The 26,915-nt window shown below is 36.0% G+C and overlaps 2 protein-coding genes across 3 annotated transcripts; one reads left to right on the top strand and one right to left on the bottom strand.

Annotated features, from left to right (window-relative positions):
* Positions 1–1,589: 1,589 nt before the first annotated feature.
* cUnh9orf85 (chromosome Un C9orf85 homolog) lies at positions 1,590–8,622 on the bottom strand. The gene is made up of 4 exons (XM_084414761.1): positions 8,209–8,622; positions 7,968–8,074; positions 7,741–7,854; positions 1,590–2,851 (listed from the first exon to the last, which is right to left on the bottom strand). The coding sequence occupies exons 1-4, from the start codon at positions 8,308–8,310 to the stop codon at positions 2,710–2,712; spliced, it is 465 nt and encodes a 154-aa protein (XP_084270887.1). The 5' UTR covers positions 8,311–8,622; the 3' UTR covers positions 1,590–2,709.
* An 80-nt stretch (positions 8,623–8,702) lies between these two features.
* On the top strand, positions 8,703–24,921 carry abhd17b (abhydrolase domain containing 17B, depalmitoylase). Of its 2 annotated transcripts, none has more exons than XM_084414757.1 (4): positions 8,703–9,039; positions 10,846–11,318; positions 21,612–21,791; positions 23,368–24,921. In XM_084414757.1, exons 2-4 carry the CDS (start codon positions 10,852–10,854, stop codon positions 23,585–23,587), a joined length of 867 nt encoding a protein of 288 aa, XP_084270883.1. In that variant the 5' UTR covers positions 8,703–9,039; positions 10,846–10,851; the 3' UTR covers positions 23,588–24,921. The 2 variants fall into 2 exon arrangements, with proteins under 2 accessions (XP_084270883.1, XP_084270884.1); XM_084414758.1 differs by having other exon boundaries at positions 8,717–9,039; positions 10,851–11,318.
* Positions 24,922–26,915: the final 1,994 nt, after the last annotated feature.

Here is a 26,915-nt window from a genome sequence, read left to right as displayed (position 1 = left end):
GAAGACCTCTGCTTTGGGGTATGTGCTTTAAGAATTGATAATGAATTTTGTCTGGACCCAAATTACAGCACAACCGATGAATAATAGTTATTTTAACACAAAAATTATGATTAGTGAACTTTTCGAAAGAGTTGTGGTCACGTGGTGACTCTTTCATCAACACTTATAGGCTCTTTTATGTCTTAACAATTGCCATTTCGCAATCACTTACTCAACAATAACAGTGTCCATGGAAACTTGACAGTACAACACTTGGGCATACAGGATATCACAGTCTCATCTGACAGTCAACAAGTATTATAACAAGAAGACAAACACTTAAACTACATATACAACAGACAAAAAATAAATAAAAGGCATTGTAATGACCTGCACTGTTAGAAAAATCTGTAGAAATTACAGTATTACTGGCAGCTACTTGCCAGTAACTTACTGTAGATTTAAATTGATGTTATTTACTGGCAACAATTTGTTCAAAATTAAATGAACATTAAACATTAACAAGTCTTTATCTTTACAGAATAAAACTAAAATAACAGCCTCATGCAAAGCATTCTGGGAACCAAAATCTGAAGGAAAGAAAACAGAAAAAGGTTGATGAAGATTTCTGGTTCCCAGAATGCTTTGCATTAGATTGTTATTTTATCATTTTATTCTGTAAAGACAAAGACTTGTTAATGTTTAATGTTCATTTAACTTTGAACAAACTGTTGCCAGTAAATAACATCAATTTAAATCTACAGTAAGTTACTGGCAAACAGCTGCATAACTACAGCAATTTTTTTACAGTGTGCTCTGAAATGAAGTTACATAATCGCCTGCACATAGCTGATCTTATTCAGTAAGTTCTGCTATTGAGGTGAAAAACAGTCATTGACAGCATTTTCACTTTCCTTATGGCTTATAATAACTTGGAAAAAGAATTAAAATAAGAAATGAAGAAATCTGTGCATGCAATGAGTTTGACGAATAGTGAAGAAGATGGTAATGTGGTCAGACATGTGATACTGGACTAGCCTCTTGCTTCATTACATGTGCATGGTTAAACAGCATTACATAAATCCAGGGTTAAAGGCTACAGTTTCTTAAATATTCCACTAAACAGTCTATTTTTAGATCCTGTTCTGACACTCATGTTATTAACTTCTCCAGAACTTTGTCACAGGTGGTTCAAAATGATGCTGCACAGAGGGTGAAACCGACTATTCTTGTTTAAGTTCCTTAAAAATCATGAATTTCCCAGAAAAATCTTGCAATAGTTGACTATGATCTCACATAACCTCTGCGATCACATGGTGATTTAACATGTTACTTGTCACTCTTTTTTTATTCAGAGAAGTTATTCTACAGATCTGTGTTGGTCTTTAACTACTACTTTATGTACTTACAAAAAATTGCTTTAGGTGCAATGTACCTATTGTGTTCATATTGTATTGCGATTAATTGGAAGTTGGAATTAGTTCATGGAATGGATACGGCTTAAGGTTTATATCAAATTATCATTTAATGCTCATAATGATATGCAAGAGGATGTTTTAAAAATAAAACAATAAAAATCAGACAGCGAAACAGAAAACAGGACAAAGGTGTAAATTTGTGCTGTCTAAGCAGCATGCCAACATTTGCTTGTAGGTTGTTTATTAAGTGGACCTGTTCCATCAGTACTTTGTTTTCCCATTTACATGAAGACTGTGAAGACCAAATGTACTTAATATAAACGTGAGGCATTCACACAGCCTCTCATTCATAACAGATAACATGAACGGCACTGTAAAAATTATTGTAATTTTAACTGTAAAAGACTGTGAAAATGGGGCAATAAAAACCTGTTAATTGGTTATAGTAAGAAAAACTGAAATAGATCTAACCTAACATTTTGTGTAATTTTACAGTAAAATACTGTTAAACGTACTACTTTAAGTAAAAGAGCAAATCATCGTGTAATCGTCAATGAAAAGCTGTAAACTGACTTTTCCTGAATTCCCTGTGACGCTTCAAATTTGATGGTTTTAATTTTGTTTCTTCGTTTTTTGTATAATTTATGCACATTAGGGTTTTATCTTTTTATCTTATGTTGTTAAATGAATATTTATTGCATTATTTTAGTGTCACGTCATGATGTTACCATGACGGTGTTTTGTATTTGTGAGCATGACACTGTGTTTTCTATTTATTAGTATTATTTATTATCAGCTTGTAGAAAAGCTACTTGTGATGAACATTTTACTTGTGTTTTTCTCTGTACCACCACCAGTATTACGATGTTGGATATCATATGTTGTTTAAGTTAAAAATACAAAACAGATTTAAGTAGCAAAATGGCCTTGCTAATTCAGAAGGAACGTTTTTTTTTAAAGTTAGGTCGTTCTGTAAATGTACATTTTTACTGTATTTTTTTAAATGATTCTGGCAACAGCTTCTTCAGTGCGCTTTTGCTGATTTTAAAGAAACATCTACTTAAAAACAAGAATGAGGGTTACTTTGTCAGTTCCTTCTAGATCATAGCAAGTGGTCAAGATGGGGAAAAAACAATCATTACAGCAAACACAAAAACATCTCCTGGGAGTCTTTCCCCAATTAACAGCAGGTGAACAGGTAAGCAAATGTCCAATATCCAGCTTCATTTTCCCTTAGATACTGTGTTCTTGGGTTTAGCAGTTTGCTGGTAATGCATACAGAAGATGGCAAATGTTAATTCACTTCGGCTTCTTAATCACTATCAAATTCATCATTGTTCGTGCCAATGTCATTGAAATCTTCATCCTCCTCCTCCTCCTCCTCCTCCTCCTCCTCCTCATCTCTTTTTTCCTGCCCCTTTGCTTCTACCTCTCCTTCCTCCTCCTTGTCAAGCCTAAAAAAAAAAAGCAGTGAATTCTTAAGCACACTTAATTTGTCACCGTAAATAGTTCAATACACTTCAACATATATACACAACAGATTAAGTCTCTCTAATAATGCAATGTTGAAGGAATAGCAGAGCAGTGAGTAGTCTGAAATATATGAATATCTTGCTGTAAAAAAATAAATTCACCATTTACTGTACATGTCCACAAGATGGCACATGTGCTGCACTGAAAAAACACATTTTGTTGCCATAATGATGATAAATTGTGATAAAACAGATTTTTAGATAAAACTATTATTTGTAAAGTAATGTTCAGCTTTTCTTTTTAATAAATCAACTTATTTTCCTCAGTCATCAAGCTTGAACACACTGGTCACAGACACGCAGATGTACCTTTTATTTCCCCAAGCTGATTTCTTACCAAACCCCCCACAGTCATGTTTCAGGCCATTTCAAGTTAGATTTTTACATGACAAAGCGGTGATATCTAAGTGGCCGAGTTGTTTGTTTACTTTTTAATTAGTCTTTTCATTAACGCCATCATTGTCTGATTATACGGTGGCCGAGAGAGCTCAACGCGCTGCAACTGAAGAAAACACATGCAAATAGAAGAACACCCGCAAATTAAGAAAACATCTTCATCAGTTTCACAACACACGTGTGCTCCAAATACTCAAAACACAACCAAATACAGAAACGCGCAGCAAATAGCACAGACCACAAAGGAAATGTTTCCAGGGGACCCCAATTTGGTGACGAACACGGCTGGGACGTGCTTACAGCTCAAAGTCTACTTTATTATTATTATTTTTTGCAAAACATAAAGATATGACGTTTATGACATACAACTTTATATACAATATACAAAATGTTAACAATATGTTCAATGTCATCAGAATACTAATGAGAAAAGAACAATGAGCTGAAAACTAAAATAAATAAATAAATAAAAAAGATAGAGAAAAAGAACATGAGGGAAAGATGTTAATCTATACATCAGTTACATTGTACAAATGTTGTCATGTTATGTTTAAATAAGTTTCATAAATGTTAGGTAATGCATGGTCCAAAGATGAGATGGAAAGTGTTAAAGTTGAGACACTCACACACAGATAGCCTATATAACGCATATTTTAAAAACTTTTTTTGTATAAAATGTGTATTTTGTTGTATAATATCAAGAAAATGCAATTACCTGCCTCCTTGTTTATTGTAGATGCCTTTTTGTTTCACATATTTAGCCAATGTATTGGATATAATGCATTGCATTCAATGTTGTTATTTATTTTGTTTGTAAAATATGGCTTATATTGTTTTGGCATTACAGTACAGTACAGTAATTGTTTATGTATTTATATGTGACTGTGCCAACCCATGTTGAGAGGAGCAGAAAAGCGTGATTGTGTGTGTGCGCTAGAGGACTCCTAGAACTTTAAATGGACTCGGCCATCTTAGTTGAGTTTACTGGAGTTCAAGGACATGAAGAGGTGGACCGCTTGCACCTGCCAGGAGAAGGATCTGGGAAACTTTGGAGGAGTTTGAAGGAGTGACAACCCCAACGCCTGTTGTCAACAACAGAAGTATAAAAGACTGAAGAACTGAGTGCCCCTGGGGATACTGATACGCCAGTGCCCCCGACGCCTAGAAGCCCAGAGCTGAGGACAAGAAACCCCAAGCAGAAGAGAAGAAGCCCAGAGCTTACGACACCTTTGATTCAAAACGTGATTATTGTATTTTATACTAAAATAATGAAGTTTTATTTGCCTTTATATTTTTGTTTATTATAAAAAGAAAAGTAACCAATTAAAATACATTTAATTGATTACAAAATCTGCCTACTGAGACTTAGATTTTTAATGATGGAAGACTTTTAATGAGAACATACCACAGGGGAGTCTTCTGACCAAATTTTAAGTACCTTTTGAATGCTTATGGTTTAGGTCAGATTTGACTTTCTTTACCTTACCTGAGAATAATAAATAAATAGGTAAAAGGTGTTAAGAGTAAAGTACACACCGTAAAACAATTTATTTGCAACAGTTATGTCAACAGCAATAATAACATATTTCTGGTAATAACAGCTATTCAGCTGATGGACACGGTGCTGCGTTGTCATGGGAACATCCCAGGTGAAAATAATGAGGAAATTACGTTGTATTTCGTTGCTCCCTTCAGCAAGCGCGTTCCAAACGGCTAACATAATGGCACACAAGTGCCCTGCACCCTCCAAAGTCCCACTTCAAGGGCTCTGCCGTCTGCCCTTAGAAGGGAGTAGAACATAGGGATGCTCAAAAGCAATAAGCATGTCCCAGCCGGGTTCGTCACTTATTGGGGTCCCCAGGAAACGTTTCCGTTGTGGTCTGTGCTATTTGCAGCGCGTTTCTGTATTTGGTTGTGTTTTGAGTATTTGGAGCACACATGTGTTGTGAAACTGATGAAGATGTTTTCTTAATTTGCAGGTGTTTTTATCCTGCGATTTATCGCAGGAACCAATCATAACCGATAATATCCAATCAGAGCGCGATGGAGGCATTGAATGGGGGAAAGTCACGTGAGAGGAGGCATTCTCAATTACCCCCCATCAAACTCACAGTGCTTTTGGGGATCTGTTAAAAGGAGTGACTTTTACACTTTTTAATGTCACATTTTGTAATATTTGCACTTTTTTATTTTGTGTAATATCGATTATTTTCTCATCCAGTTTTTTTGAGACACTGCCTCCCTTGCCTCCTCACAGGAAACGCCCCAGATAGATAGATAGATGTTACATGATGCAGTCTAAACTTTACAGTTGAATACTGCAGGGCATGTTTTAAATATTTTAATTATAATTTGTCACCGTAAATAGTTCAATACACTTCAACATATATACACAACAGATTAAGTCTCTCTAATAATGCAATGTTGAAGGAATAGCAGAGCAGTGAGTAGTCTGAAATATATGAATATCTTGCTGTAAAAAAATAAATTCACCATTTACTGTATATGTCCACAAGATGGCACATGTGCTGCACTGAAAAAACACATTTTGTTGCCATAATGATGATAAATTGTGATAAAACAGATTTTTAGATAAAACTATTATTTGTAAAGTAATGTTCAGCTTTTCACTTATTTTCCTCAGTCATCAAGCTTGAACACACTGGTCACAGACACGCAGATGTACCTTTTATTTCCCCAAGCTGATTTCTTACCAAAACCCCCCAGTGTCATGTTTCAGGCCATTTCAAGTTTGATTTTTACATGACAAAGCGGTGATATCTAAGTGGCCGAGTTGTTTGTTTACTTTTTAATTAGTCTTTTCATTAACGCCATCATTGTCTGATTATACGGTGGCCGAGAGAGCTCAACGCGCTGCAACTGAAGAAAACACATGCAAATAGAAGAACACCCGCAAATTAAGAAAACATCTTCATCAGTTTCACAACACACGTGTGCTCCAAATACTCAAAACACAACCAAATACAGAAACGCGCAGCAAATAGCACAGACCACAAAGGAAATGTTTCCAGGGGACCCCAATTTGGTGACGAACACGGCTGGGACGTGCTTACAGCTCAAAGTCTACTTTATTTTATTTTATTATTATTATTTTTTGCAAAACATAAAGAGATGACATTTATGACATACAACTTTATATACAATATACAAAATGTTAACAATATGGTCAATGTCATCAGAATACTAATGAGAAAAGAACAATGATCTGAAAACTAAAATAAATAAATAAATAAATAAAAAAGATAGAGAAAAAGAACATGAGGGAAAGATGTTAATCTATACATCAGTTACATTGTACAAATGTTGTCATGTTATGTTTAAGTAAGTTTCATAAGAAATGTTAGGCAATGCATGGTCCAAAGATGAGATGGAAAGTTTTAAAGTTGAGACACTCACACACAGATAGCCTATATAACGCATATTTTAAAAACTTTTGTATAAAATGTGTATTTATTTGCAACAGTTATGTCAACAGCAATAATAATATATTTCTGGTAATAACAGCTATTCAGCTGATGGACACGGTGCTGCGTTGTCATGGGAACATCCCAGGAGAAAATAATGAGGAAATTCCGTTGTATTTCGTTGCTCCCTTCAGCAAGCGCGTTCCAAACGGCTAACATAATGGCACACAAGTGCCCTGCACCCTCCAAAGTCCCACTTCAAGGGCTCTGCCGTCTGCCCTTAGAAGGGAGTAGAACATAGGGATGCTCAAAAGCAATAAGCATGTCCCAGCCGGGTTCGTCACTTATTGGGGTCACCTGGAAACGTTTCCGTTGTGGTCTGTGCTATTTGCAGCACGTTTTTGTATTTAGTTGTGTTGTGAACTTTTGCAGCGCGTTTCTGTATTTGGTTGTGTTTTGAGTATTTGGAGCACACGTGTTGTGAAACTGATGAAGATGTTTTCTTAATTTGTGGGTGTTTTTATCCTGCAATTTATCGCAGGAACCAATCATAACCGATAATATCCAATCAGAGCGCGATGGAGGCATTGCCTCCTCTCAAGTGACTTTCCCCCATTCATTCTCAATTACCCCCCATCAAACTCGCAGCATGCTTTTGGGGATCTGTTAAAAGGAGTGACTTTTATACTTTTTAATGTCACATTTTGTAATATTTGCACTTTTTTATTTTGTGTAATATCGATTATTTTTTTTGAGACACTGCCTCCCTTGCCTCCTCAGAGGAAACGCCCCAGATAGATAGATAGATAGATAGATAGATGTTACATGATGCAGTCTAAACTTTACAGTTGAATATTGCAGGGCATGTTTTAAACATTTTCTCAAGTATTTACATTACGTAAATATAGATTTATACTAAAATAGTGCACAATACCAATTTGCACATATTTGTACATACATGATCTGAAAAAGAGGTCTGAATCTACTTACGGAATAACAATCTCTTCCTTCTTTCCACATTTGGCACAAAGCTCCAACTTTAGTGCACATGGCTTACACATGACATGATAGGCATCCTTCACTGTTTTCTGAAGACACTTCACACTAAAAAACAACCCCACAGAAACAACATATTCAGAAGAGGTTAAGAGGTTAAATGTGGAAGAGTTTATTTGCCTATTATCCGTTACTATGCAATAAATCCTCGTTCATCTCACCATTTTCGTAGCTGTGTAAGGGGCTTGTATTTGTTGTACTTGACTTTCCACTCCAGCACACCTTTGCAGTGCTGGCAAAGACCATCATGAACCTTTGTTTTGGCTTTCTGGAAACAGAAGTATGCATACAAATTCAAACAAAATACACGAAAAAATATCTTAAACATCGCAACAGCAACAAAGCCGCTATTATATAAACGTTAAATAAGACACTACACTGTTTATTGTAGCACGAGCTTACCTTAACTTGTGCGCTTGCACCGTACTTGTCATTTTTGAAGGCAATTACATTCTGGTGTTTTTGGCCTCGCGAACGGGAAACATTACCTTTTTGATTGCTCATTTTAACGTTAAAACATATGAACTATAGTAACTGTAACCGTTTAAAACGCCTAAACAAGAAACCGCGTGGCTCCACACGTTTTAAAGTGACTATTGACGCAATGCGAAAATAGCGGAAGTAAATAGCAATTGGTTAATGCTTTTCAACTACAAACCGAAACGAAAGATTGCTAACTTCACAAAACACGGCAAACGTTAAAAATGTTTAGCTCTATTTAATTCTCAACAAAGTTAGCATTATATAGAGTTATGGATAAATAACGGCAAAATCATTAATCAACTTGTTATTGTGTTTTCGACATCATCCGTGTGCAGAGAGGACGCGGGTGATTGGTCGAGCATATCTATCCATTAATCTGATTGGCCAATAGAGCTTTCAACGTTGACGTTGATATCCGGCATTCCGCAAGAAAATCAGAAGAAAGCCAGTGTTGGGCAGTGGGCACGCGTTGGTGAGAGATGAGATCACCCGTACCGGACGGATTAGATTAGGTATTAACGTTACGGCCGTATTAACACATTCAGCCTTTGATTTCGTTTGACTATTAAACAGTGGCCACATGTTGACAAGATCGGACGGACTAGAGGCAGGTTTTGATGGACTCTTGATCTGGCTAAGTGGACGGAGTGATCTGTTAAAGGGAATGTCATATCTGACTCATCTAATACTTGCGACTTCACCAGATCAAAGCGTTTCTGCACTCACCAACCTCAAGACCTTCTAACACAGGTAATTAGCTGACCAAGCTAACAGAATAGCTCGTTTCAGCCTTTTCAGTTAAACTGTTACACTCATTAAATAATGTAATTAATATGTCAACTAAGCTTGTTTCAGTTAGCAAACACTTCTGATTCAATTGAGTTCAGTGTCATTGTCACTGATACCTTCTAAATATCATCTTGTAATATCCATGTAGATCTTAATATCATCTTGTAATAATCCTGTAGATTATTATATCGAATACTTAAAAAAAAAAAAAAAAAAAAAAAAAAAAAAAAAAAAGTGTGTGTGAATAACAAGTCTCTAATGTTTATTTGAATATAAATTCATGTGGGCAAGTGTCTGTTTATTACTTAAGGGGAAATAGGCTAATCTTTAAAAACCTTCTAGTGAGTGTAAGAACAGGAACCCCCCACCCCCCATTTGACCTTTAATAATAATGCTAAAAAGATTATCCTCAGCTAATTATTTGGGATGTCGTGTGTGATATGTAATAATGTGATGATAATTTTAGCTTTTGCTTTCCCTTCAATGTGAAGTCCAAATGCCCCAAACAAGATGGTTTCCTGCTTAATGAAATTGAGGGTGGGGATTTGCTTATCATGGGTCAGATCTGGGTCTGATTCACAGTGTTTTTTCCTCTCTGCTACCAAATTCTATGGTCTGTCAGTAAATTAAGAATATCGTTAAAAATTCTTTTGGTACTAAATTAATGTGGTCACCTACTTGGAGTTCATAATGAGGTGGTTAAGCGGTTTCAATGAAATTCTAGACAAATGTTTGGCATATTATGAAGCAGTGATGTGGACTACTGATGCTATGTTTCTCAGGTTTGTAAAACATTGGCTATAACAAAGGAGCCTAGCCTAGAAACCAAAAAATTAGGGTGTTTTTCAGCTGTCATGACATAAAGAAAAAGTGATCTGATCGATGATAGCACACATCAAAGCTAACCTCAGGGTGAAGTCTGAGAGTCATTATTAATGACATCAAATTAGCACTAAGATGGGGTGAATATTGAACATTTTTGTTAATGAAATCTGTTTAGTTTCATCCCAGATACTGTTAAGTTTGTATTTGTGTATCCTAACAGTGTGGACTTTTAATATTTATTTACTTTAAGCTACATGGAATAAACAATTTAAGGACATAGGCTACTCACCATTGTACTGGATCACAACATTTCTGTCAGTTCAGAATCAGAATCAGAATCAGAATAAGCTTTATTGCCAAGTATGTTTACACACACACAAGGAATTTGTCAGTTGAGTTATAAGAGGTCTGCATATATTTACTCATGGTAAGTAAACTATTATGTCATCTTTGGGTAAATACATTGTTTGTAAAATGCCAATGTCTCATCTTACTATGCAGATTCAATCTTGATGCTTCACCTTTAAAAGTGTAGTTCACCCAAAAATGTAAAAGTTATAATTTAGAATTTTGTTGTTTTAAAGCTGTATGACACTCATTATTCTGTGGAACACAAAAGAAGATGTGTATATAGCCTATATATATAATTTTTTATTTTTACTGTTTGTTAAATGTCAGTGTCCACAACATTAAATTCAGTGGGGTTAAAAAAAAAAAATGTTGGCACCCTTTTACTTTAATTTTATATATATATAAAAAAGATTTAGAAGATATTGTTCAAAATATCTTATTTTGTGTCCCTCAGAAGAAAGCCATACAGGTTTGAAACAACATGGGGTTGAGAATTTTCATTTGAGTGAAGGATCATTTTAAGACAAACATTTTTATTTTTTGTGTTTCCACCCCACTCATTTTCCAATCTGCTGTGTTGTTCTTCTCAAGTGAAGGATGAATCACCTGTCATTGAGTGAGCTGTGTTGCCTTTTCTGCTGTCCACCGTGCCCGAGCAGAATAGCCTCCAAGCTGGCCTTCCTTCCTCCGGAGCCCACTTACACCCTCATGTGCGACGAGAGCGGCAGCCGCTGGACCCTCCACCTTTCTGAGCGTGCGGATTGGCAGTACTCTGCCCGGGAGAAGGACGCCATTGAGTGTTTCATGACCCGGACATCTAGGGGGAACCGAATCGCCTGTATGTTTGTGCGATGTTCTCCCAACGCTCGCTACACCTTGTTGTTTTCCCATGGTAATGCTGTAGACTTGGGTCAGATGAGTAGCTTCTACATCGGCTTGGGCTCCCGCATCAACTGCAACGTGTTCTCCTATGACTACTCTGGTTATGGGGCAAGCTCAGGAAAGCCTTCAGAGAAGAATTTGTATGCTGATGTCGACGCTGCCTGGCATGCACTAAGAACAAGGTGAGAGTACACCTGAAAGCCACTTCATTCTGGATAGTTGTTTGAGGCTGTTCACAAACAGACTGTTTCTTCTGTTGTCATCATCAGTTGTGTTTATCAGGTTTGCTTTTTGTTTTTTGTCTCTTACATCACATTTTCCCATCTGAAGTCACACTGGCCTCTTACTACACTTCCTAAATAGAATGACTCTATTCAGTAGTGGCAGTAAGAGTTTTTTTATGTTTGAAAATATTGCAGTTTAAAAAATGATTTCTATTGTAATATAGCCTACTTCAAAAATATAATTAAATTCACATCTATTTGTATAGAGCTTTTCACAATACATATTGTTTTATTCTTCATAAGAGGCTGGATCCAAACTGGAGCTTGCGTGATCTCTAGATACCTGGGCCCGTATTCATAAAGATTCTAAGAATCCTCTCAGAAAACTCTTAATTTAGCTTAAAAACTTTTATGTAGGAGTCTTAGCTTAAGAGCGATTCGGGACCGATCTGAGAGCAACTCTGAGTAAGGAAAATACAAAAACTTTTATCTTAGTGAGGAGGCGGGGTTGACCCCGTTGCTATGTATGACACAATCTTTTGAAGACTGTGATTGGTTGGTTGTCCAAGAAGAAAAAAAAAAAAGTGATTTTAAGTATAGGGTCTATTCTAAGCCTCCACTTTGAACTTACATGCGTAATTTTTCCTATTTGATCGTTCTCTCACACACACACACACACACACACATTATATATGTGTATATAAATCCTTTTTTTATTTACCATGCTGTTGATTTCCTATAAGGTATTTGATTGCTTAGAATGATAAAAATTGTTCCACTCTTTCCAGTTACACTGATTGCTGGCATGTCTATTTAAGTGGTGGTTTGAATGTTGGTTTTAATGTATCAAACATGGAATTTTCCCAGTTGCCAAATATCGTAATGTAGTGATTACTTTCATTTCAGGCGCTATGGCATTTCTGCGCTGTGTCGGAGATATTAGCGTGTCTCTAAAAAGATCAGTCACAAACATGATCCCTGCACGATCTAATCTATAGCGTCTTATTAACTCACTGTCATCCATTGTCTGCAACACATTTCTTCTCCCTCTTCGTCTTTCTGCCATTTTCTCCTCTGCTAAAGAAACTCTTAAGCCTCTTAAAAGTCCTCGTCCGTGCTCCTAACAATTTTGACCTTAAGACCTCTTTTAAGGGTTAAGATGCTTTCTGAATTACTTTTTTCTTTACTAGGAGTTTTTCTTTAATTTTAAGAGTAAACGCCCACATTTCTAAGAATTTTCTTAGAATTTTGTCACTAGGAGCTACTCTTTGCATTAAGATTCTTTATGAATACGGGCCCTGGAAAGCAAATGGAAAATAATTAGCGTAGCTGCTGTTCATAACATTTAAAGCAATAGATAGTCATGCGCATTTGATCTGATATAACTGGAGTGTAAGGTTATGAGATGCTTGGCTAAAGAGATTGTCTTTAATCTAGGTTTAAACTGGGAGAGTGTGTCTGAGCCCTGAACATTATCAGGAGTTAAAAAGTCAAATATGAAAATGCTCTCCCTCTTTTAGTGGACTTAAATATCCAAGGTACAACCAAAAGTCCAGAGTTTTGTAACCCTAAAGAACATGATGGGTTGTAGCGTGACAGAAGATCAGTTAAACACACAGGAGCTAGACCATTTAGGGCATTATAGATCAGTAGCAATACATTGTAATCGATACGGAACTTAATAGGTAACCAGTGTAGCAAAGAGATGATAAAATTGGGGTTATATGATAATATTTTCTTGACCTGGTTAGAACTCTAGCAGCTGCATTTTGGAATAACTGTAGCTTGATTATTGATTATTTACCACCTAGTAAAGCATTAGTAATCTAGTCTAGAGGTCATTAATGCATGAACTAGCTTTTCAGCATCGGAAACTGATAATATTTTCCATAGCTTAGCGATGTTTTTGAGGTTGAAGAAGGCTGTTTTTGTAACATATGAAATATAATTTTCGAAAGATGAGTTGCTGTGTAATATAACACCCAGGTTTTTAACTGTAGAGGATGAAGTAACAAATGCACATTGTACTCTAAGAGATTCTGTGTACATGTTTTTGGTCCAATAAGTAATACCTCATTTCTTATTCAAATTTAATAGAAAACAAATACTGGCAATCGAAGATTTATCTGTCAATTTGGATAATTTAGAGATTTCATCTGGACATGATGAAATAAATAAGTGAGTATCATCAGCATAACAGTGGAAACTATTTCCATGTTTACTAATAATATTACTAAGGGGCAGCATGTATATTGAAAATAGCAGAGAGCCTAAAACAGACCCTTGGGGCACTCCATCATTTACTGGCGTTAACTTGGATAATTCCCCGTTTAAATAAACAAAATGAAATAAATAAAAATGTCATAAATATAATTGTTCTGCAAAAAGGATCACACTTGAGCGGACACAACTTTTTCTAGTTTTTTCAGACATGGAAGTTTTGAAATGGGTCTCTAATTTGCCAATTCATTTGGATCTAGTTGTGGTTTCTTAATGAGAGGCTTAATAACAGCCAGCTTGAAGGGTCTTGGGACATGACCCAGAGTTAGAGATGAGTAGGTAATGTTGAGAAGGGGCTTTTCTGCTACAGGTAACAACTCTTTCAGTAGTTTTGTGAGTATGGGATCTAATAAACATGTTGTTGGTTTCTTTAGATCTTCCTGTCATATAGTTGTAATGCACTGCAATAATTAATTCTTGTGATGGCAAAGCTGAATTCTCAGCAGCCAATACTTTAGATTTCAGTGTCACATGATTTTTCAGAGAACATATTACACTGATTTGGTGCTAAAGAAACATTTCTTATTACTATGTACTGTTGAAAACAGTTTTAGTCTCTTTCAGGATTCTTTGATGAATAGAACATTCTTAAGAACAGAATTTTATTTAAAACCGTAATCGTTTGTAACATTATGAAAGTCTTTTACGATCAATTTTATCAAGTGATCATTCAAATTCTCATTTACTGCAGTAAATGAGTACGGTAAAGTTTTTTTACCACGTTTCTTGTTTTTAGTGTATTGTTTTTGCAAATGGTGGGCAAGTTAAATATAGTCTAGCTTTTAAAAACATGTCTTGAGTTGAGACCCCTGCATTCTGTTCCATTGACTTTAAAAATACTTCTCAAGGAGCTTTTGTCCTGTGTTCTTGTCCTTTTTCCGTCCTGCGCCTTTTTAAACGCAAGAATGCTTTGTGTGAACAGCGTTTAAAACGTGTCAAGTGAACCTGACACCATTCTATTTATACACAGCAACCCCCCAACTGGTCGATTTAAAATATATGTAGATTTGAATATCCCAAATACTACCCATTCATATATTATATTATATTATATTATATTATATTCATATATTCATATTCCTATGGGTCTATAAAATAATTACACAAATGTTTGAATATCTAGCCGGTTTACTCTGCTCTTGGTCTTTGTCCATGTGAGGTCCTAGGGCTTGGGGGGGGATATATTTAATATTGCCTTTACCCCTTGAATCCCATCCCCCATCTGCGTGTCCTGTGCTTTTTTTTTAATCCTTTGGAGTCCTTTGCGATGGACTTATAATGTCAAGAGTCATGTTTTGTTTCAAACTGCGGTTGTATTTAGATTTTTGAAGAGTGCAGCAAAGGAAAGTTTAATTTCCTCATAGATAGCTAAATCACACTAACTCAGACCTCAGATGGCTGAAGTGTTTTTTTATTCTCCCACCGGCAGCACTGTGGACATAGAGAAACTATCTCAAGGCCGTTCACTGTATCATGTGCCCTAAATTCCTATTTGTCTTTCCGTACATGTGTGTCATCTGGGGTTACTGGTCATGAGAACTTAGTTCTGTTAATTGCTTGTACTTCGATGTAGCAAGTTTTAGCATTTTCGTCGTTCTTGCAAGAGGGAGAATAACATACCTTTGTGCTTTGTGTTCGTGACCGCAATAATGTTTTGGGTGTGTGTGTGTGTATAACAGCCGTGTTCTGCGTCTGTATATGTGTGCATGCATGCATGTGGTGTCAGAAAGTACAGCTGATGCTCTTGAACACAGTCCACGCTGTTTGACAAGTCATATCCCTGAGGGTTAGGTCGTACCTCGTGAAGCAGTCCCACGCTGTTCTTCTGGTCACTTTCAATGTTCCCACGCATTGCCATATCAGCCACAGAAGATGCATCAGGCCATCCCACACAAGGACATGATTCAGATTACAGTGCAGATGAACTAGTCTGACTGCCTGCCACTCTGAAGAATACAACTTTATTGTGTGTTTATGTATATATTTGTGTAAGGTGTTTTATGTGTTTTGAGAGAGGAGTAGGAGTAAGTAGGCTGGCCCATCCAAATCTTCTCTTATTCCTATAAAACTGTGGCCCCTGCTGGGAATATTTTTTCTTTATTCATAGAAACACATTTTTTAGCTTGGTAGGTCACCATTGTATGCATTTCTTTCCCCACCATTTCTGGAGGATAATTGGCATTTTAAACTCATTTTATCAAAGATTGCCAGTTTTTTTTTATTATTAAATTGTGCTCAAATAGAGGATCGTGAGAATCCAGATTACAAATTGTGCTTTTACAGATCTCCAAACCTTTTATTTGGAAAAAAGGCTGTGGTGTGAGGGCCTTTTTTTTTTTTTTTTTTAAAGAACATTTGTGGAAGGAGTCTTTGGGCTTTAAATGTTTCACTGCAGTATAGTGTTTTTAAAGGCACATATTTCTGTGTTTGTGTGAGGGCCTTGGGTTTTCATCTGCTTTTCAGTCTTGGATGGTTTAAACATCCCTGAAAAATATCATCTTCCAAACAGCTAGCATAAAGAGCACCTGCCTTTAGATGTCTGTTGAAAATATTTGCCTTGGAAATTCTCCATCTGATCTCAATAGACGAGAGTGCTTATCAGACCATACTGATTGACTCTGCGAGGCGTGCAACAAAGCTTTTTTGCTCTTCCCTTTGTTGAGTGGCCAACGAAATATGATTTCTAATCACAAAAAAGCAGCTTTTACATCAGGTAGCAAGATCACAGTTTTGAATGTGTACCATGTCCGTTTACTGAGTTCATTGATCACTCTGTCTGGGTTTATGTCAGACATACTGAATTTCTGTACATGATTCTTCTTATTACAAAGCTACTTATGAATAAATGGACATTAAATGTTGATTCGACTTTTATCATGTGAGATGAAATCCATGAAACTAAACACTGCAAAGACACTGTATAGTATTGGAAATCAGTTGTCACAAAGGTCACATTATTCAGTCGACATTATACAAAAATATTGAAAATTGGCTATTATTATTTAACCTCCTTGAACTAGTAAATAATTTTTAGGTGTGTATAACAATATTGAAATTCTGGCTGATGGAAAAACGAATAATTGTATTTTGTGTTATGGATGATATCGTAAAGGTATACTATACACGACAAACATGTTACTTGTGCATAGTAACTCACTCCAACATGTGGTTTTTAAAGCCACAATAAATGATCAGACAAGAAATTGGTTCTTATCCAGCATCATTTGTTGACTGGATTTTGAAATGTGGGTTTTGAACTCAAAAATGAATGTGAGCTTGCAGTCGTTTGGGGCGGGATTTAAATAAATTGAATGATTGGAGAAGTCCGGCATAGAGAGAAGTCTGTCATTTTCACTAGAATTTATTTTTCCCAAAAAATTAATGGGATACATAGATGAATTAATTTTGCTAGTGAGTTTTTATTTCATGTAGGAAAGCATAGTGCATAATGCTCTGAAGAGTTCAACTTTTGCCATAACCTATTGCTATCATTTTAATATGGTGCTAGATGATGATCTAACTCTTAAAATAGGTGTAAACAATTACATATCCAATACTGATACATATCCCAATTCCCAAAGATTTCCCAATCAAGCTTGAAGTATGTTCATGTTTTTGTGAGTGCTCAAGTTCAGTCCCAGCCACTGCTACAGGCAGCATTGCCTTGCTTAACCACAGCAGAGAATCATTATGAGATTGTTTATATTGTGTAATGTTGGTGTAGGACAGCCACACCTTTGTGTCTACTCAGCCAGGTGAGTCAGTGTTGAAACATCAGGTGGTGTTGACGCACGCACACAGACACAAAGCATTTACGAGAAGAGCGGATGGCACTGGGAACTCCAGTGCAATATTTTGCCGCAGCCTGAATTACTCGACTTGGGCCGGGTTCATATCTAAGGGGTTGGTCCGGATAAGACCATCTGTTATCACAGCTAGCCATTGCAGCATGTGTGTGTTTCTTATAGGTATTTGCAACCAGATTTGGTGTATGTAAACTTCTACCAAACAGAACCATCTGGTTTCATCTTCAAAACAGTAAAACGGTGATGTGTATTGTCTTCCAAGTCCAAGAGTCTGAGACCGTTCCGGTGAAAGGAAGAAGCAAAGGAAATGGCTTTTGTCTGCGAGAGAATTTCCCCTCTCAGAAGATGATGACTGTGATGTCATAAAGGAAACGCCACGGCAACCAGCAGTAGCAGTTGTATTGAATGAGACCCCTGTGCCCTCCTTCCTCCTGAAGTGATATAATGACCGTTGCGCTTGAGTGTTTCTGGGCTGAGGGCTGAGAGGGGCTCACTCGAGAAGCCTGTGAGATTTTAGTATCCGTCTTTAATGGAGCGCAGCTCCCTCTGAGAGGTGAGGGAGAGAGGTGCCAGCAGCCAGTTCTCCAAGTCAAATATTGATTGGTTGCCTAGCAACTGATTCCCAGGGAGTCCTGGAGGGACAGGCCCGATTGCAGTCATGGCAACATTGTCTACCCAGGAAGTAAAAAATAACTTCCTGATGGTGTCACACAGCAGGTGTTTGTATCTATAAGTTTATCAGTGTAGACTTGCTGTCAGCCAGCTGCTATATTAAATTAAGATAGGTAGTCTGGTACATGTTATTGTTTATCTGAACAATTTATGATTTGTTGTCAAGGCAACAAATAGTGCTGATTTAATTTTCTTATCTTTATAGCCAGTATATTGAGCAGCTTGAAATGAAATGGATGTACTTCATTTAGTGTTTATGAGTACTCTAAATCATTAGGTCTTTGGTGAGGCCCTACCATCTTTTTCTAAAACTGACTAAAAAGCCATTCGATAGACCATCAGAGTTCTCCAGAATCTGAAAGCATGTGACCCTTTTTAAAGCCTGAATATGTACTTGAAATGAATTTTAATCGGTCATTATTGACCTACGGTTCACATTGACCAGGCCTGTCAAGCGGCAAAAAGATAATATAAAAAAAAAAAAATTGTAATGTGAAAATAAAAGGTGTCCATCTTACACGATAATGATTAAACTGATAACCATGATTATTTTACTCAAAAATGAGTAAACTGAACACTACTTACCATTAATGTGACTTCTGATAATGCATGGTTTTGGTTTTGCTTTGTAATTTGTCTTTATATTAGATATTTTTATTTTATGAGAGGCAGTTCAGTTGCAAATGAGAGATCGCTCCACAAATGTAAATTCATCAGACAGCAAAGAACGATACTAGTCTTTTTTTCATTTGACTTTTTCATCTTTGAAATGATTAAACACTGCAAACAGACGATGGCGATGTAGTTTTCAACTGCTTTACATGATGAAAAAAAAAAAAAACGGTGGAACCTTAAGAAGCTTCTATCAAAAGCTAAACCATGAAAATGTTTTACTTTGTATTGTAGCACAGAGGTTGCACGGACCACATTTATTCGTCAACCATGATCGCAAACAATATGCTCAAGAATCATGTTTGGATTTATTACATGTTGTCACAGATTTAGTACATTTATTATTAGCAGCAAATCGCACATGAAGGAACACAGACTGGCTGTATGACATTTCAAACAGAATTTCACAATGAACATCGCTAAACTCTTATGTACATGTTTGTCACTTGTCAGATCATCAGCACTTGTTTGTTGCCAGAGAGAGTGCGTGTGCATGGTCGCCAGATTAAGTGAAACACTGGGCAGAAAATGTGTAATTTTAAGAGAAATGCTCTATTTGGGGGATTTAATCTCTTGACATTTGGCAACCCCAAGCAGGAAAGTTAGTGGAGGCATTAATCAGTGGGGTAAATATTGCAATGATTATTTTTAATTAATCGTTACCACGATTCAAATACGATTAATCATGCAGCCCTAATACAAGTCAAATAAAATACACATTTTGCTTTAAACTTGACAGACTGGATAACTATGAACTGTTGGATGGCAAAAGCTGCATAAGAATTCTTAAATCCCTGCTTGTTCAGTGGAAAATAATAACAGCATATGGGTTTTAAACAACATGAGGGTGAATAATGAAATCATTTTTATGTTTGAAAGAACTGTTCCTTAAAGAATGCTCTTTTTGAGAATGACTTTGTTGAGTCCCCTCTCCTTTTTCTCATCCTTGACCATCTGTTCTGCCTCTCTCCAAAACACATTCCACCTCCTCTCACATGATCACACAGAGTAATGTAGAATCATGTGATTTTTGTCCCTGAGGACAAACTTGATGACTGTATTGGTCTCAACGGCCTATTGTATAATCCGAACAAGATTGAGTTTTTTTTTTTTTTTAAGATGGCATGATTGTGTAGGTAACTGAATTGATGAATTGTAATTTACATGTGAGGTCCACTTGTGAATCAGACGCAAATATTTGTATTTATTTTGGTCACACAATGACAATTTTCAGTTTCAACTTCAAACCAGTTCTATCACCTTCTGTTTGCCAGCAAGACCGCAGTCAAGCATTACTAGAGAACTGAATGCAACATTCACTGTGCATTTTAAGGCTGTGTAATTGCACACTGGACAGAGTACAATGTACAGCATAAGTCGATTGATATGTGTTACTTTACGCTTATCATATGACCTACTTTTGGAGTAATTTCTGTTTACATCTCAGGTCCATGATCTCTTCACCCAGACCTCTCTGTGGCACTGCAGTCAGCTGACTAAGTGATCATGCGCTTTATAATATGGCATGGAATGTGGACACACCGCCTAGGATAACCAACCTTTACACCATCCTCTCCATAGTAGAAGTGTTTTGATGGTTACGTTGTCATTTGCTGATTTAAATACAAATGGTCCTGTACAAGATAATTGAAACTGAGATTCTTGGATTCTTGACTCACTGGATTCCTTGAAATCATCTGTTCTCATGGCTTTTTACTGTAGACAGTAATTGATTAATTGATCACGATCATGCCGTGACTACTTTAATCTAGCTCACTTTTTCTCTCCTTAGTTGTTGCTCAGCATACTCTTGAATGCATATTGTATTAAATTGCATATATATGACTGGTCATGTTCGAGCATACGGCACTCTCATTGAAAAAAGTTTACAACGTTTTTTTTTTTTTTTAAATCATCCCTGTTGGAATATATTGGGAAGCCAGAATGTGTATCCATCGTCAGAAAATACATTAGCGGAACTGTCTGTTGTATGAGTTATAAAAAAATAATAAAAAAAAGTGAGTACGGAACCGTGGGTGGAGAATATTACTGAATACATCATTAAGTTAGTGTTTTTCTTAAATAATCGCTTATTAGACCAGAATTATAATATCAGTGCATATAAAACAAAACGTTAAGGCAAAGTTTATTTGTTAACATTAGTTACCTACATTATTTCACATAAACTAACATTATTAAAATTAAAAGTTGTATCTGTTAATAATATTATTTAATGGACATGACATAAACTAACAATGAACAGTTGTATTTTCATTATCTAACATTAAATAAGATTAAAATATACTGTAACAAATGTATTGGTCATTGTTAATGTTATTAATTATACAATTAATATAAATTATGACATTAATTAATAGGACCTTATTGTAAAGTGTTCCCAAAGAAATTGTCTTATTCTCTTTAAGCAATCACTTGATGAAATGCAATGGAATGGAGACTGTTGACTGCAAGCAGCTTGACTTGCAGGATTGGTTTGATTTAATGACTTGAATGATTAAATTGTTCTAGTATCTGCTCTTAAATCTTGGCTCACTCCTATGCCTTTTTGTGAAAGTAATAACATTTAAGTTGGGCATGTCAATTGAGGTTACGTAATGATTATGAACAGTCTTTTGAAAGATTCGGTCATTCAGTCAAACTACAAAACACCAAGGGTGCTTCCCAGTTTGTCTGGTTCTAAAAGTGGGTTAAACAACCTGTACTCTTGGTTCATGATAATTGTGTTGTGATCCCAGCATCATCAGTGTAGGTGTGTATGTGCGTCTGTATTTGAACTCATCATTTGAATGTCATGTTCTAGGTACGGGATCAGGCCGGAGCATGTGATCATTTACGGCCAGAGCATCGGTACAGTCCCTTCGGTGGATCTGGCCTCTCGGTACGAGAGCGCTGCCGTCGTCCTTCACTCCCCTCTGACCTCAGGCATGCGGGTGGCTTTTCCTGACACAAAGAAGACGTACTGCTTCGATGCATTCCCCAAGTGAGTCTCTCTATTTGACCTTAGACTCTCCATCTTTTCATAATTCTTCCACCACATTTCCCCCCTCATTTGTCCTGTATCTCACACCTATTAGACACATACTGTTCATGCACTGTTCACGCCTTTCTTTCAGCAGCCATGTTGCGGACGAGGCACCTGGTTGGTTCATCCGTTTTCTGCACTTTAACCATTACTGTTATTGTGTGCCCTCTAGTGACAAATATCTTCCAACAAGTAGTTCAGTGTTTGTGCACTTGCATTTTAAAACAACATTTATAAGGGATAAACAGTCTGATTTCAGTTGAAATTTATATTTTCATGCTTGATTTAAAAATATATTTACATTTTTATATAAAATTGTATAAATACAATTCAATCTTTTTTTTAAACGTATACTACAATTCAAAGGTTTCGGGTCAGGGTAAGTGTTTTCTTATAAAGAAATCAATACTTTTATTCAGCAAGGGCACGTTAAATTGATAAAAATTACTTTTATCATGATTTCCACAAAAATATTAACCAGCATAACAGTTTTCAACTTTAATGATAAGAAATGTTTTTTGAGCACCAAATCAGCATATTAGAAGGAATTTTTTTTTTAAGGATCATGTGACACTGAAGACTGGAGGAATGGCTGTTAAAAATTCAGCTTTGCCATCACATAAATCAAATACTTAATTCTTAAACTTTAATATATTTTACTGTTAATAATATTATATTATTGTTCGGACTGTCAGTCCAAATCCAATTTTCGTGGATATCCGATTGGAATCCAATCGGATTTAGCAAGTGTGAACGGCAAAAAAATCACATGAAATGCGATTTTTACAAATTTGCTCTGAGCTACATTCATGTGTGGTTAGCATTTCTGGAAATCTGTTTCAGTCGGACCGCTCTGATTGGATTTTCCGTGGTTTATGTTGCTTTCTCACGCCACGTAAAAAGTAAAATACAGCACGGAATACCAGCCTCCAACGTTTCTGCTGCTGCCTTAGAAGACGTAGTAGTCCAGCGCAGCTTTTACATTGCCATGTTGTAAATAAGAAAACATCTGTGTTGCAAACCCCTCCATGTTTTTGGCGGATACCTACCAATGCAAAGCCATTGCCAAAGAAACCAATGCAGATACAGCATGCTGGAAAACAAAAGAGCGCCTTGCGATACACAGTGTGGACAGTCAATAATTTAGATCAGATTCAAATCGGATACACAAATAATCAGTGTGAACATAGCCTAATCTAGGAACAAATTTCAGCTAGATACTTATGAAGGTTAAACACTTTTTAGAAAGTGTTTTGTTTTAGAAAGACAAAGAATGTGCATTTAAGTTAATGGGGTCATTTTTTATTACATTTTTAAAGGAAAATAGTGTTCTTTAGATGGCATTAGAAAATTCTGGACATCCAAAGGAGCACTTTCATACCTCAAAATCAGTTTTTAGTTTTGTTTGTGTTGTTGTTACAATTGCCCTTTGTCTCATGTACAAATTACTTTACAAAGCACGTTATGATGATTTAAAAGACACTGTATTGTAGAACACTCTGCTCATGTGTTTTTTGTCTATATGTTTCTTTAGCATTGATAAAATCTCTAAAGTCACCTCCCCGGTGCTGGTGATCCACGGGACGGAGGACGAGGTGATTGATTTTTCCCATGGGCTGGCCCTGTACGAGCGCTGCCAGCGGCCCGTGGAGCCGCTCTGGGTGGAGGGTGCGGGACACAACGACGTAGAGCTGTATGGACAGTACCTGGAGCGCTTGAAACAGTTTGTGGCTCATGAACTTGTAAACTTATAAATGGACCTCAAGATTAGGACTCACCTTGATGATGCCCCTGGTGCCCAGATGGGAACTGTGAACTTTCTCACCATTTTTTTGGGTTATTTACTTAAGGTGCACTCCTCCACGCTATATAGAAAATGGGGAGCAGTCTCCTTGCTGCCTTTCTTAGGGGTGTGTTCGTGTAACTGTACTTCTACAGGTGTGAGCGAGGGGTCTGATGTTTTGGTGACCCGACTGTAAATGTGTCTTGATACCACGTACTAAAGAATCAAACCCATTCCATTTAAGTCAAGTTTTTGTTTTGCTGTATGCATGTTATAATATCATGTAATGGAGTACTGTACAAACGCAGCATTCTGACATAAACAATTGCCATACAGGGGATGCCAAATACTATTAAACTTTGATACATTACTTTGTGTGTACATATTTCTAAAACATATCTGCTTAAAGTACAATGTGTACAGTTCTACATGTTCTCACACTTGTCTATGTTCTACTTGTCTTAGACCTTGAAAACAATGCTGGATAATATGGCAGTTATATCTGTTTTAACTTTCAAATAAATAAATAGACTTTTCAAATAAAGAAACACTTGAATATTGTGGCTTGCAATAGCCCAAAGTAAACACACATTATGCTCAAACGGTGCATATGCCAATATGCTTTGTCATATTAGTAACAGTCATTTTTGTTTGTTTTTTTTCACTTTTTTAAAATGAAAATAATCACAAAAATTACACACATAATGAACTTAACACTTGATTCTGTTTGGAGTCATTGCATTGTCTTTTATTCAAATGTAATTTATACTGTCTTGTGTCTCAGAAGAAACCCATATAAAGAAATGCACACAACTTTTTTTGTTGTTATTGCTTTGAGCCATGATAAGGCTGTTACTCTGGACCGCTGCTGAATTTAGACGGCAACGTTTCGTTTCTCTTTGGAGAGCTATTGGACACTGAATGATGCTCTAAAAAAGATCATAATATCAAAGAGGATTGTCGCCCTGTTCCACTTTAAAAATAAAATTAATTTGGATGGTGTTTTTTTTTCTTTTTTTTTTCTGAATGTCTGTATTATGAAACTGGTGATAATGCTGTTATTAAATTGATTTATTATATTACATATGGCACAGAATAGATTTTTACTGGTCAGACTGAAGCACAAACTGACATGCTTCAATCTTTCCAGACGTGTCGATTTTTCTGTTTTTGTAAACATCCATTGTAAAAGAAAATTGTATGTAATTATGATCTTGAAATAGTTATAATACAAAAATGGAAATAAACATGTATTTCAGAGGCTAGAGAACTAAAAGTATTAAAAGCCAGTTGTGGTAGTCTTGACTTGAGTTTTCATGTGTGCTGACCTGCAACATGCTGCTGTTAGGTGTTGTATTTTAAAGCGACCTCTTGTGGTTAGTAATCGTAACTTTTTTCTGTGAATCAAAACACAGTAACTTTACAACCCTATCTACCTGTTTAGTAACCATATCGGTTTCAGTTAGGATTGTGATAGAGTAATGATGAGTCATTAACATGTGGAAGAGCCATGAGAAACGTCTGATGCTAAAGTGAAGATCTGTTTCTATAGTAGGCTACAGTAGCCTACCTGATTTTTAACTAATATGATTTGTAATTTGATAAAGCTGTAAGGTCTTAGTAAACATCTAACACAAACATCTTCTTTCTCATCTTTCTTAGAAGCAGCTAGGCTTTGAATTAACTTAACAGCTCAACTTAATTGCTTTCAACAATGATCCTAACCTTTCATGTGTATTCACTTTACATAACCATTTTACTGCACAGAGGTCAGCCGCGCCTCCGGGGTTCAGTGACCTTTGAAGCCAGGGGCCTTGAACATGGAAGTTAAGAACACATGTGACCTATTCATTTTAGGGAGGGGCAAAGTTTAAAGACAGACATGGACACTTAAATATGTTCAAAGGATAAGAACGATAAAGACGTTTACTGTGTAGTAGAGACTGTTATGTTTTAATTATTAGGCAAAGTGAAACTTCTTATAAAATATCACAGAATAATTTAAGCTTATTGATGTAATTAAAATAGTTATGGGTGAAAATTAGGCTTCATATTGCCACTCCTGCTCCTTACAGTAGCTTACAGAATCTTAGCAATGTTAGAGGATTTCTCTCTCTCTCTCTCTCTCTCTCTCTCTCTCTCTAGCCTGCGTGTCATGCGCAGACACTAGGAGACAAGTAGCCCAGTGGTCTTCCTCAAGAGGTCGCATTGGAGCTCCGGAAGCCGAATTCTCCATTGAGTCGCATTCAAAATCTCAGGATGAGTTTAATCATACTGGAGAGATTTGTACAATACAAAGTGTAATATTTAAGTGTATTACATTCAACGATTTTTGCCTGTCATTCAAATCTAAATTTGACCCATCAAGCTCTACTAAATTATAAAAAAAAAATGGTTTGACCATTAATCACAAACGACTGTGATTGGTCAATTCTTAAAGCGTTGAGAAAAGAAGTGAAGTATGGTTCGTTTCCTCAAGCCGATTCTTTTGAATGGTTCATTTCAAAGAACCGGTAAAAAAAAAAAAAAAACAAACAAAAAAACGATTTAGTTACTCTTTACATCAGAACGTAATAACGTTGTTCCTTACAAATTAGCGTTGCATAGGCTATATATATATATATATATATATATATATATATATATATATTTATATTATTGCTTGAAGTAACATTAAAAAAAGCATTAAAAAATAAAAATAAATTAAATGCATAAATAAAATAGGCCTATTACACAAGGTGGTTGGTTATCATAAACAAATACCTTCAAAAGATTACACAGCTTTTGGGCTTTTTTGTTACGGATGAGTTTTAAAAGTTTTGAAGTAGCCTAGATCATTAAAACTTTATGGAAAAAATATAAATGTGGGAGTGTTCTTAAAGAATCTGCATTTATGTATGAAATAATTGGCCAACACAATATTGTTAACCAAAAATTCACTGCATAATTCAAAGTAAAATACAGATATTTTATAGTTTTAAAATCAAAGGTATAACATAGCTATTTCAGACTTAACCTAACATATAGGTAATCCCAGAATTGTTTGAAAATGTGCATAAATAAAAAAAAATGTTTGTGCTTTACAAAAGGTGCACTCATTACAACCCAATAAATCTAAAACAGCCAGTTTAAGACATAGGTTTGTTACGATTCAGATTTAATAATACCTTTGTTTATTTTAATTTAGTGTGCCACGCTTCGTTTTTTGAGCCACTATTTAGGTCATACAACTTTAAATCTAAATATAATTTGCATTCACTTTAACAACACTAAGCTTAATTAACATTTCTCAGCATGCT

The sequence above is a fragment of the Rutilus rutilus genome (assembly GCF_951802725.1).
Source record: "Rutilus rutilus genome assembly, chromosome: 7".
Lineage (NCBI taxonomy): Eukaryota > Metazoa > Chordata > Actinopteri > Cypriniformes > Leuciscidae > Rutilus > Rutilus rutilus.
This window is presented reverse-complemented; position numbering and strand designations above follow the sequence as displayed.

Coding starts and splice junctions, on each gene's coding strand:
- cUnh9orf85 (XM_084414761.1), bottom strand. CDS start 8,310: ATGAGCAATCAAAAAGGTAATGTTTCCCGTTCGCGAGGCCAAAAACAC. Junction 8,075..8,208: donor GTGCAAGCGCACAAGTTAAG/GTAAGCTCGTGC, acceptor TTCTGTTTCCAG/AAAGCCAAAACAAAGGTTCA. Junction 7,855..7,967: donor CTTACACAGCTACGAAAATG/GTGAGATGAACG, acceptor GTTGTTTTTTAG/TGTGAAGTGTCTTCAGAAAA.
- abhd17b (XM_084414757.1), top strand. CDS start 10,852: ATGAATCACCTGTCATTGAGTGAGCTGTGTTGCCTTTTCTGCTGTCCA. Junction 11,319..21,611: donor TGGCATGCACTAAGAACAAG/GTGAGAGTACAC, acceptor GTCATGTTCTAG/GTACGGGATCAGGCCGGAGC. Junction 21,792..23,367: donor TGCTTCGATGCATTCCCCAA/GTGAGTCTCTCT, acceptor ATGTTTCTTTAG/CATTGATAAAATCTCTAAAG.